At 48.6% G+C, this 12,280-nt stretch overlaps 2 protein-coding genes and 1 long non-coding RNA gene across 27 annotated transcripts in view; 1 reads left to right on the forward strand and 2 right to left on the reverse strand.

Moving 5' to 3' along the window:
• The window catches only part of LOC309646588 (uncharacterized protein), a 341,945-nt gene extending 340,778 nt beyond the window's left edge, over window positions 1-1,167 (reverse strand). For 14 of the 15 annotated variants that reach the window (XR_014255435.1, XR_014255436.1, XR_014255437.1 and 11 more), the window contains exon 1: window positions 981-1,167. The gene's annotated coding sequence lies outside the window, so the exon portion shown is untranslated. Of the gene's footprint in view, window positions 1-421; window positions 555-980 lie in introns of those variants that run through there. The other variant, XR_014255440.1, reaches the window with a different exon arrangement.
• On the forward strand, window positions 951-5,083 carry LOC309646602. The gene is made up of 2 exons (XR_014255456.1): window positions 951-1,009; window positions 1,611-5,083. It is a non-coding gene; the product is annotated as an uncharacterized lncRNA (long non-coding RNA).
• The window catches only part of PCMTD1 (protein-L-isoaspartate (D-aspartate) O-methyltransferase domain containing 1), a 62,030-nt gene continuing 54,477 nt past the window's right edge, over window positions 4,728-12,280 (reverse strand). For all 11 annotated transcript variants that reach the window (XM_082433066.1, XM_082433063.1, XM_082433056.1 and 8 more), the window contains one exon: window positions 4,728-7,748. In XM_082433066.1, coding sequence (XP_082289192.1) covers window positions 7,384-7,748 — 365 coding nt within the window. In that variant the 3' untranslated portion in view covers window positions 4,728-7,383. The remainder of the gene's footprint in view (window positions 7,749-12,280) is intronic.

The raw sequence follows: 12,280 nt of genomic DNA on the forward strand, positions 1-12,280 counted from the left end.
ACTACGCCCTCTCCCTTCCGCTCAGGGCCTCCAGGAGAGGGTGTCCGGCGCGGGCCGACCGCCGACCTTGGCACCTGACGGACAGGCCGCCCTGCGCCTGGCGCTGGGGCTTCTGCAGAAACTGACGCCGCAACACGACACAGGCAAGGTTCAAGGCCAAAGGCCCCGCTCGCCCTGCCCTCTGGCCGCCGCACGCGGAGGGGCCCCGGGCTCAAGAATGCGTCTTGTGAGTTTTTACAGTAAGACTGTTTTTCGTATTCACGAGCACATAAAATTTAGAAGATGCTTAATAAAAATTACTCTGGGCCGAATATAAGTGGGCTTATGTGCAACGACCAGCCACCAGCTTCAACTTTCATGACCCAGCTAGATCCTCACTTCACGATTATGACGAAAAATGACCCGGCGCTGCTCGTCCTACCTCTTGCTCAAAATTCCCGGCGTCTCACTCGGGCCACTTCCCTCCGCCCAGGGATGCACCCGAACGGGGCAGGCGGCTCTCTCCCGCGCGCACCCGCCACGACCGGCAGACACTTGACCGGGGACGCTGAGCCCTTCCAACCGGCTCGTCCTAGAGGCACTTCTCCTCTTCTCCTCTTGGGGCGTAAAGCCCGAGCACCACGATGAGAAGGGTGCGCGCTCCACACACACTGTGCGACCCGAAGGGCAGCTCAGTGATGCGGTTTCTCTCCCCACACGGAAGGCGAGGACGGCGGATGAGCGCCCAGGCCCATCTGCCCGCCCACTCCGGCGTGGTCTCCCGGGCGCCTACGTGCCTGCTCGCCGGGGCCCACGCCCCGCGCTCCCGGCTGCTCTGCGGACCCGGGAGCATCGCCCACCGCAGGGCGCGGGGAGGCCCAGCCGGGAGCGGGGAACACGCGGCGTGGGCGGCTGCTTCACCCAATTCAGAGTAGGGAAGATTTGGGGGTAGGGGGGCGACGATAAAGGGGCTAAACTGGGACTCTACGCAGGCAAATTACCCAAGGAATGAAGATGGGAATTCTCCGTGGTAAGTTCTGGAAGATGCTAGAAAGGAGACCCGTTCCTTTCACCGCTTCAGGGCTCGCGCTTTCCAGTCTAAGCGCGGAAGCCTGGGGTTGCGGGCAAGTGAGGACCCTGCTCCGGCGACCCGAGCGGGGTCGGCACCTGGGGGGACAGAGGGGCGGCCTCGACGGGCGGGCGGGGCGGGGCGGGGGCGCACGCCGCGGGGGCGGGGCGGGGAGCGCGGGGCGGGCCAGGAGGCGGGGCGGGGAGCGCGGGGCGGGCCAGGAGGCGGGGCGGGGAGCGCAGGGGCGGGCCAGGAGGTGGAGCGGGTCAGGAGGTGGAGCGGGTCAGGAGGCGGGGCGGGGCGTGCCAGGAGGCGGGGGGCGGGTCAGGAGGCGGGGCGGGCGGGTCAGGAGGCGGGGCGGGCGGGTCAGGAGGCGGGGCGGGCGGGTCAGGAGGCGGGGCGGGGTGCGCCGCGGGGACCTAGCACCCGTCCGCGCCAAAGCCGCCCTGCAAAGGCACTTCCTCTTGGCGCGTCGCTGCGCCGTTTCCGTGAGCGCAGCCTCTCAGCCCCCGGCCGGGCTTCGGCAGCTCACGTTGATTAATTATTTATTGCCTCCACGCAGGACAGCTTTTCTTCTTTTTATCCGGTAACACTTCCAAACCCTGAAGGGCGGGCGCGGTAATAAGTGGCTGACCCAGGGGCACATACTCCCTACTCCAAACTGTATATTCCACTCCTGAAACCCAAAGCGCTGCACTAATACGAGATTCCCACCAGCTGCTTCTGGTTTCTTCCTTTAACACTGAGTGTTCAGCGCCCGCGCCCGGCCCTGGGGCAGACGCACCCACGGTCACGCGTGTGAGCACGTGAAGTGGCACCGATGAGCCTCCAGGACCCGCCGCCCCGGCGGCTGCAGACCCGCCTCTCACCCGCTCGGTGCCCGGGGGCGGGCGGCCCTCTCCCGGCGACACCGCCGGAAACAGAAGACTTCTGCCACAAGTATGTCTTGCAGTTCAACGTGTACTTTTTGGCCACTCTGTAAGCAGGTATTTAAGGTTTTGGTTTTATCTTTAAAGACTGAAACTTTCAAACAAATCTCATCCCTAAAATAGAACTTTAAAAAATGCAAAACAGAAAAACGAAGTGAAACTTGGATGGTTAATTTAGGCAGCAACTCCAGATGACCAGGCTGGGAGACAGAGGTAATGAGTGGAGAACGTTTTGTCAAATTTTATCAACCTTGTGAGTATAAAGAAGAAACAAATTCATTCTCCTTCTCTCAGCAATTCTTCCGTCCCTTTACATTCTACTGTAGGTGAATACTGCCCTCTTTTGGCAGAATGTTGCAACTTTTAAATATGTGGGGTTTTGGGGTTTTTAAAATACAAAAATCAGAAGAAAAAACCCAATCTCCATGAACAAGCATGATTTTAAAATAAACTTGAACTATGCTTGACATCGTTCCGTGTGTCTTTTACTGTCTATATCAATAAACGAAAAAGCCAGCTTCGTCCTTTCAGGCCCACCGCTAACAATTCCGATGCTCTTGGTGATGTTTGCAATTTGGAGAACTTGGACAAGACATGCGGGTTTGTGCGTCGTTTTCAGTTCAAAATATTCAATATAATAAATATTACATTGTATTCGTAGGGCATTTTTCTGGAAGGAAAGACTAAAAACTTTCTACTTTTAGAAACCTAAGCTGACAGTCAATGAAAAAAACACCCCTGCTGTTACCTTCCATGCGTATAAGGCCAAGAAGTGCAAGGCCCAGAGGAGCACGTGAATGCCAGCCTCGTCGTGGCTGTGGGACCTTTCCTTGCAGGCCTTGGGAAACTCTCCAGCAGAAAACTGTGTGTGCTAGATAAAGCATTAGAAACATTTTTTTAAAAAAGGCATCAGTGTGCTGAGTGAGCAAGTTGGTAAGACATATACAAGGGTCCAAAAACGAAGTGAAAAGGGAAGCCAGCAAGGTAAGTAAACACTGGAGTCTTGTTCAGCTGGAGTATTTGCTTAACTTTGTGACATTAACTTCAGATTTGGGGCAGCAAGGCTACAGGAAGAAGGGAAAAGCCCTTTCCTAAATGGGGAGGGCTTCACTGGAATCTCCACATCCCCTTCATTAAGGAGAACTAGAAATAATCCACCTTATCCCCTCCTTCCCCCAGAGAATGCAGAGAAAACTGCCTATTTCAAAACTTTGCTATGAGGAGGAAGGGAGTAAAATGTCCCCGAAGATGTAACGTCCCCAGGTTAGCTTTCCCGTGGATGTTCAGGCCCCTCTCCCTGAGTGGTGTGAAACCCTTAAACCCAGGACTTACTTTAAAGAGGCCGTGAGCCAGCAGTGCTTCTGGCAAAGACCAGTCGGCCTCTAATAAACTCTCACAGATAGAGTTCCACAAGCTCAGTCAAAGCCCGCAAAGCACAAGAGAAACGGGGTCGTCACAGCTAGCCCTCAGAGACCTCCTGAGCAGAAGCCCACCGTGGAGTTCAGATACTGGAATCAGATATGGAATAGAAAGTAGGTTCAGTGTGCTTACCGAATTGAACGTAGTAATAAAGAGCAGGAAATTATTTTTTAAAAAAAATTTTTTTAAAGCAGAACTAGAAAATTCAACAGACATTAAAACTCAGTGTAAGGGTTTAACAGCAGACTTAAAGCAAGTGAAGACAGAACTAGTGGTTGGAAGATATATTTGAATAAATTATTTAGAATCCAATGCTGAGAGGCAAAAAGTTGAGGCAATGTCTGTAAGAAAAGAAAATGGCCAAGAATTTCCAGAGCTGATCAAAGAGGCCAATCCACACACCTATAAAACAAATACCAGGTAGGATTAAAGATAAAAATTAACACCTAGCACATTATATGAAACTACAGAAAATCAACAATGCCAAGAGTATTAACAAGGTCAAGACAAAACTGTAAAAATAGAGATAAAAGATAACCTTCAAAGAAATGGCTATCAGTGGACTTCTCAACAGCTACAATGAAAGCCAGAATGTAGAGAAGTTAACTCCATTGTTTTAGAGAAAAATACTGTCATCCTAAAATTATATTAGTCATATTTTTCAAGAACAAAGATAAATTTTTTTCAGACAGACAAAACTAAGAGTTAGCTAGCCAGTGTCTTTCACCAAAAGAAATTTTAAAAGATGTACTTTAGGCAAAAGAAAATTGAGACGATCTAAGAGTCAAGAAGAAATAATGAACAAAAAAGTGGGAATGTGGGAATCTAGCATCACTACAGACAACAGGGACCAGCCTCAGAAAGACAACGTGTAGTGAGAAGTAGGTGCACAGGAATGAACAGGGGTGATTCCACTCATACCGCTTGGAGATACAAGCGTACGTGTAAAACCGCGGCAAAAAGCCAGGTGTGATCGCCACAAACGGGCACCCTGAGAGGGGGGTTAAGATGAGCGGGGAAGAGGGGCACACACGGGTAACGGTAGTGCTAGCAGTCAAGCCTCATGGTTCGTACTCACATGTACTTACATGAACACTCAGTCATTCCTTGGACTTTCCATGCATCTTATAAATATCCTTCGTATCTACTTGAATAGTTCATAAAAATAAATTTTTAAAAACCCTACACCCTTCAGAGGTGGCAAGAGTCAAAAGGAAATGAGATGTCCAAATACAGACCATTCTATACCATAATTCAGCATATATCCATAGGTGTACTGACATTTTCTAAATTTAAAAAGAGAAAAAAGGCAGGCCACTGGAGAACGATGCTTAATTATATGCAACTGTTTATTTAAAATAATTTTCCAAGTTTTCCCATAAATTAACAGGTTTTGCTTCACTTTTGTCCTCTCAAACAGCTAGAAACCAACACTTACACATTCTGTATTTTAACTACTATGTATGCTATTTTAATGACATTTTTCTTTATTAGTACTAGAACCAGATATATCGACCAATAAGCAGTACAGATTTAAATGCTGTTCTTGGCAGTTATGGTGTTGCTGGCAGTTTCTCGGGCTTTATCAGATTCTGGATGCTATTTCAAGCCATCTCCAAGCAGCAATCTGACTGAGGGGGGGGGAGTCGTCGTGCTCCCTCCCTAGGCCTACTTTCTCGCCGCAAAACAAATAATTACCCCACTGTAAAATCCCATGACTACACTGATCATTTTCAATTACTTCAACTTTATTTGCGACCTCTCCACCTATAAAGCATAATTATCCACACTCAAATATAACGATTCATTAAAAAATAAACACCCAAAATATTCTTAATCATTCTAATATATTCCCATTAATAGATAAAAGGGCTTTTGCTTAAAATTTCATTTTTTATTTCTACTTCTTTAAAGTCAATAGTAAAGTCACAACTGTGAAATAAATGCATTTAAAAACACAAAAGATACATTTCAATGACAAAAAATAGGCAATGATTATGAAAACCTACTGTACATTTTGCCAAAGCCAACAGAATGAAAGCTGATATGAAAAACTCCATCTTCAAATATATCCTTAACAAAAACGTCCCTCATGAATAGTTAACACCATGATTTAAGAAAACGTTGTGTTTACGTATCTGAACACTTGCCCCCAAAACAACAAACTGGTGGGGGGGCGGCGAGATAAAAATAAGTTTAACTCAAAATTAAACTTCTAAAATGGACACTGATTTCAAAATAAAATGAACATTTCTAACATGACAATTGTATGAAACTATTTTTTTTTTCCTTGATAGAAATGAATGGGGCATTTCTTAACAATAACAGCTTAGTAATCACCTAAGAAAAATTGTGGAGATACCCCCAACGCCCAAGCCCAGTCAATGGTAAAAAACAAACAGCTTCCACGAAATTATCTTTCACATTACTAAAATATCCTGATTTACCTGGGATAATTCACGCTTAGAATATTTCAAACAGTTGTTTTTAGATGTGTGGAATTACCAGAGCTGAGATTTTTTTTAAACCATTCATCTAACGGTTGAATCTTTGCAGAGACATCATAATCCTTCCACTACACATTGAGTGCGTTTCCTCAAGCATACTTGTTCAACAGTTGTTAACAGTGATGCTGGTGGTGGTAAGTGATACTCTCAAATTTTTCCTTTTAAAAAATATATAATCCATGGAACACTAAATAGTAAATATGCTACACTGTATACTTTCTTAAACAAGGAATGACTCTTCAGGCCCTAGTAGGAAGAAAAGAAACACACTAATAATGGCATTTACCACCTGTTTCACTACTGACATTCAAATAATGAATACAGTAGTATGTGATATTAAGCAAAAAAATGAAAATCACTGTTACTTTACCACAAGAAACAAGAACAAAATAAAAACATGGGAAGAAATTAAATGAGCCCAATGTAGATCCCAAAGATTACACAATGATTCCGAAGTTTCAAAGAAAAGGTCACCTACATATAATTTCTGTGAATACTTTCTATGCTACAAAGATGAATTTCAAAGCAAATGCAGGCTGGCGCAGCCCTACTTGTCAAGGGTGAACCTGCCAATGAACCAGGAGTTCCCTTTGCTAAAGTGCACCCGTGACCAGCCCGCTCAGGCCGATTCACCGATGAGCCACCCACAGTCGCGTAGGACAACGGACTCTCTTAAAGCAAATACTTTATACGGCGGGCTACAGGGAAAACCGTCCTAAATATACCGTCTTCTAAAACTTCAGAGTAAGATAACCTCATCATTGTTAAATACTGAAAATGTAAAGGGTCCACACAAGCTAACAGTTGTATTAAGTATATACGTTTTACTTCAATATTCACTTGACGTGCTCCTAAAATCTCTATGAGAGAAGATGTTTTCCCCATGTCTTTTGGCAACAGATTCAAGAGCAAGAGAGCAGTGCTGTTGAACTCCCTGAAAGGAGGCTTTTTAAAGCTACGTTACTCCGTATCTGCATCGTTATTGCACTCATACGTTGCCCGGAACAGACCTACAGCAACTCAGCAATAGTGACTGCAACACACAAAGCTTCTGATTTCCTTGTTAGATAAAGGTTTCATGGAGGAAATGCAAATGGCTGCAATTCGAATCAGACTACATATGCTTCACGATTATTTCGCCTTATGGAAAATCAAATCTAACCCTCACCACTACTAGTCTGTAAGGAACCAGACGAGGATCTGAAGGACCCAGTCTCGACTACTGTTACATTCCACTCTTGAAGTTGCTCCGAGTTAAAACAGCAATTTTTCCAAGATTTAAAGAAAAATATATTTTATAAAAGGGATTCTTTTTAATCACAGAATACATCATTTTTATTACTAAGACAGAAACAAGTTATATTTTTTCCACTAAAAAGTCACTGTGATGAAAGAAAGAATTCTCTTTTAACCTCTAACAAATGCTACATTTTCAAGACTAAAGGAATTATCAGTAGGCATTCTTTCTTCTTGCTCTAAGTTATTTTTCCCGAAAATACGTCAAGTAAGCTTTCAGAGACTCGGGCAGGGGGAGCCTCATGATCTTCTCCCGCAGCAGGTTCTGGGGCGGCTCCTCCAGCTTCTGGGTTTCGCTGCGCTCTCTCTCCTCCCCCTCTTCATCTTCCTCCATCTTCTCATCCTCCTCACTGTCTAGAGGCTGAGGAATGAGCTGATTCCCCACAAAGACGTAAGTGTTAATCCTCTGCTTGACCCTCTTCCTCTTCCTTTTGGGCGGAGCCCTCTGAGAAATCCCCTTGGCCTGCATCTCATCATTTATGAAATTTCTAAGTGTGCGTCGAATGTAAATACGAGCCAAGTCCTGCAGATTCCTGACAGCACAGGGGGCTAAAAACACACGAAAAACATAAAAAGTAAAACGTTATACACTGTTCACTTCTTAGTGAATGTTAGAAGACAGAGACATAAAAAACTGTGACTTGCATCTGACACAGATTTTAGGAAGGGCGCTTACTACGTGCCAGACCACCGCGGTACCGAGGGCGGCGGACGGCACCGGGGTCTGTGTGTATAGACGTGTGCGCGTCCCCAGGTATGAGCATAAACCCTCTCGGGAAGGATAAATAACTTACAACAGCTGGAGCACATGTGAATCAAGTAGTGAGGGGACAAGAATAGAAGAGATTTTACCCTACACATTCTCTGTACTTTCTGATGTCGAAAAGCATGTGAAGGACCTATTTAAAAACCTCAAATGAAGGCACTGTCTGAACAGCTGCCTCGGTCTGAGCTCTAAACTATTACACACATGCACACGCAGTTTCCATCTTTCTGTAAATCAACAGGCAGAACTGGTTCAGAGGGAAAGGGCCACCAGAAATCATGCCGCAACACTTCAACAGCCCCCAAACACCACAGATCTAAGTTACTGACGCTCGCTTCTATCAAGCGCACAGGCAGAGTCGGAACAGGTCCTGTCTGCTTCACTCCCGCCCCCCGCCGACACGCAGATGTTAAGACCTAGAGCCACACGCCCCTCCTGGTGGCCTCCTCCAGTGCTTTGCACCCAGACAAGAGAAAATTCTCAGGTCCCCACCTGAAATTCGTTTTTCCTAGTTTCCACCCCTGTGGGAATAAAACCCTTATCAAGGATTCTTCTCAAATACCTAGCAAAGCACAGCCCTCCTCAGTTCAACAGCACGAGAAAGCCTTCATCACTTTTCCCCTCACTTTTAGTGCTTTTTCTTAGCTACCTCCTTCCAAACCTTCCTGTTACCGTGTCAGTTACCCGAATGTGTGTATGTGGTCGGTCTTTGCCCTCAACTGTGAGCTCTTGCGGGTGGGAGGTAGGAAGGAGGCCTGGGGCCCTTCCTCATCCTCCCCTCACAGGGCCTGCAGGTATACATCCTGTCCTGTGTGCTCCCCTCCTGCCCTAGTGCCCGGGGCTCTGCCCAGTCACAAGCTGGGCACAGCCTGCAGCGGGAGATGTGGTTTTTCATAAAACTCCAGGCAGGAGGCACTTTAGACCAATTCGAAGATCCCTTAGCACATACTTCCTGGCCTGCTACAAAACCTTGTCTTCAGACTCTCTACTGAAACCCAAAATGGAAAGGAATTCGAAGAGCCGTGTCGGGCAGGTTCAGCTGGACCGTCTATCCTGCCCTCTGCACCTGCCCCCGACCATGCGGGGAAACTGGAACAACCCGTAACAACTCTGCCGGCAGCCAGCTGTGTGAGCACGCAGCAGACCGAAACTAAGAGAGCCCCTGCTCTGACGGAGCCTATACGTCTGGGGAGCGGCGGATAAACAAGTACGGAACCAACCACCAACGACGTAGCAAGTAACGTGGGGGCGAGGCTGCTCCCGGCTGGGTGGCCCCTGTGGTATCCCCGAGGAAGTCACGACTGCGCTTGCATCCACGTGGCAGGAGGAGGCGAGCCCGCGAGCGCCTTGGGCGGAGGCAGGTGGGCAGCCAGCGCGGGGGAAGCGTGGAGCAGGAGGGCGCAGGGGGGGGCCTCGTCGTGGTCTGCAAGGCCACGCCATCAGCAACTGCAGGGTTCTAAGGAGGCAGGGTCGTAACGGATGACGAGGACGGCCCGGCCCCTCTGTGGGGTGGCGGCTGGCAGGGGAAGGAGCGGGGGGCCGCCGGACGTGCCGGGGCCTGCGTGAGAGGGGACCACGCTGGGGCGGAGAAGGGGGACAAAGCTGAGCTCTGCTCTGAAGACAGGACGGACGGGGACGGGACGCGGAGAGGCTCTGGCCCCATTGGCGAGGCGGATGCTAACGCTGGTTACCGACGTGACAGAGAAAGAACAGCTCGGGGAGGAGAAGATAAAGGTTTGCTTTGCTCGTGCTGCGTGTCCTAAATGGACGCCTGGGCGCTCCCGCCACCCCGTGCACCTTTCAACGTGGCAGCGCGTCAGTGCCGGGCGAGGCAAGCGGGGAGGGGCCGGCAAGGTGCTCGGGGCCCCAGAGGCCACGCCACGTGCCGGCCCTTTGCAGCCGCGGCCGTCCCGCCAGCGCCGGGCTCAGGGCAGGCCCAGGACGTCAGCCTGGGATGTCAGCCCCAAAGGCCAGGACGGCCTCCACGGGGGGCGCCGGCGGGAGGGAGGGAGGCCCGAGGTCCAGGGCCCACTGCAGGAAGCGGGGAAGAGAACCACCGGGGAAGAGCTTCAGAAGCTGCGAAGAAGAGAAGGAATAACGTAGTCCCTGTGGGTGCGACCCGCCCGCACCCCGGGCGCTCTCCCAGCACCTTCACCGCCCTCCCCTCCCCCCCACCCACCGGCACTGCCGGCTGCTCCAGCGACACACGACACGATCACCACGACGACTGGCAGGGCAGCCCGACTTCAAAGGCACCAACCGGACCCGGAGTGCAGAAGGATTCAGACCCGCTTCAGTCGCTCCTAACACTCACAGGTCCTAAAGCAGCACCCACAAGAGCCTCATTCAAACGTCCTTCTGATAACAGGAAAACTTTGAGACGATTCTCAGCCCTCCTTCTTCAGAACGCCCAGCACTTCCTGTACTCCGACCCTCCTTGTTCCTAACGCTTGCAGTCACGAGAAGGAGCCAATACAACAGACAACACGGGTCCTGACTGACTGCTGTAAAACCTGACTGTGAATTGAAGCTTTCAGGCCAGAACTACAATGAAGCTTATCTCTAACACACACACGTCAGCTCTATTTGTTTCCCAAAACGTGGTCTCTATGTAGATTTTATAGGAACCTAGCAGTCAGCACTTTCATTTTTATTTGTTAAGTAAGACTGAAAAGGGCACTGGATTTAGGTCAAACCCCATTTGTAACCTACAAAACCGCAACTTCGTATGGCTCAGTGTGGTGCAATTCCACAGCTCATGAAATCTCCTGACCTCTGTGAGGCTGAGATTTGTAAGAAGGAATGTACATCTGGCTCCCCTTCCTGACACAGAGCTCCTAAAGCACGTGGAATGTCCTAAGTGATGAGAGCGTCAAAGTGAGAAGCAGTGCCTTTCAGTGCTCACAAGACACTCCTTCCAACCACACGTGAGTTGACGTTACGGGGGTGACTTTCAGTAAGCCCTTCAAGGTGCTAGGCTGGCTGTCGGGGGCACCGACCATGGGATTAGAGAACTGGAAGTTTCAGGCTACCCCTCCAGAGAAGGGAAAGGGGCCAGAGGTTGAGTTAATCACCGAGAGTCGATGATTTAATCAGTCGAACCTCTACAGAAGCCCCTAATGGAAAGGGGTCAGAGAGCTTCTGGGCTGGTGAACAGCTGGAGGTGCTGGCAGGGTGGTGCGCGCAGAGAGGGCGTGGAGGTCCGCACCCTCCCCACACACCTCGCCCTGGGCATCACTCCCATCCAGCTGTTCCCCAGTTAATCTAATGAGTAATCTGTTCTCCTGCATTCTGGGAGCCGCTCCAGCAAATTATGGAACTCTAGGAGGGGTCATGGGAGCCTGATTCATAAGCAGCCTGTGAGAAGCTGGAGGAGGACAGAGCCTGTAGCGTGCGGGGTCTGCGCTAGCACCGGCGAGCGCCAGAACTGCGCCAGACCACAGTACAGCTCGTTGGTGTCCGCAGAGGACTGCAGGATTGCTCAGGGAGGAGAACCCACGGGTCTGGATGACAGGAGGATTCGGTAGTTGGTGTATAAAGGAAACAGAGTTTTCCTTTAGTTGGTGTAGAGTTTTTCCTTCACCCCTTCTAAAGGGCCTGCCGTGAAATTTATTTTTAGAATGTCTTATACATTCTAAAAGAATGTATAAGACATTCTAAAAAGAAAGAAAGAAAAAGAAATATGACTTTAAGTTGAATAAAAATTTATGATGAACCTGAGGAAAAGTTGTAAATACATTTTAGTAACTGTTTATATGAGCAATTTCATAGCTACAAAATACATTTGGCAAAGGATTTGCATGTGTATTTTTTAGTTTTTTTGTGCTAACATTCTTTCATGTTTTTATTCCCTATAATTAATGAAATGTTCTCTACACAGAAACCTATTTTAACTTATTTTAACAGAAAAGCAAACGTGTTCTTATTCTCCACACATCCTATTCCATTTCAATTCCTAGCTACCTGGTCCCCAAGTCCACCTTCTCCACTGGTAAGAACTTGAGCAGGGGAAACGGGTGTAAATTACTGACCTTCCCAAAATCCCAACACTATTCTTTACTAAGCCATTATTACCTGCTAAACACTTTATAAACACTACTTCATTTAATTTTCAAAACCACCCCAGGGCTTCCCTGGTGGCACAGTGGTTAAGAATCCGCTTGCCAATGCAGGGGTCATGGGTTCAAGCCCTGGTCCGGGAATATCCCACATGCCTCGAGGCAACTAAGCCTGTGCGCCACAACTACTGAGCCTGTGCACTACAGCCTGCATGCCACAACTACTAAGCCCACGTACTACAACTACTAAAGCCCAC

The sequence above is a fragment of the Balaenoptera physalus genome (genome assembly GCF_965194825.1).
Source record: "Balaenoptera physalus genome assembly, chromosome: 17".
NCBI lineage: Eukaryota > Metazoa > Chordata > Mammalia > Artiodactyla > Balaenopteridae > Balaenoptera > Balaenoptera physalus.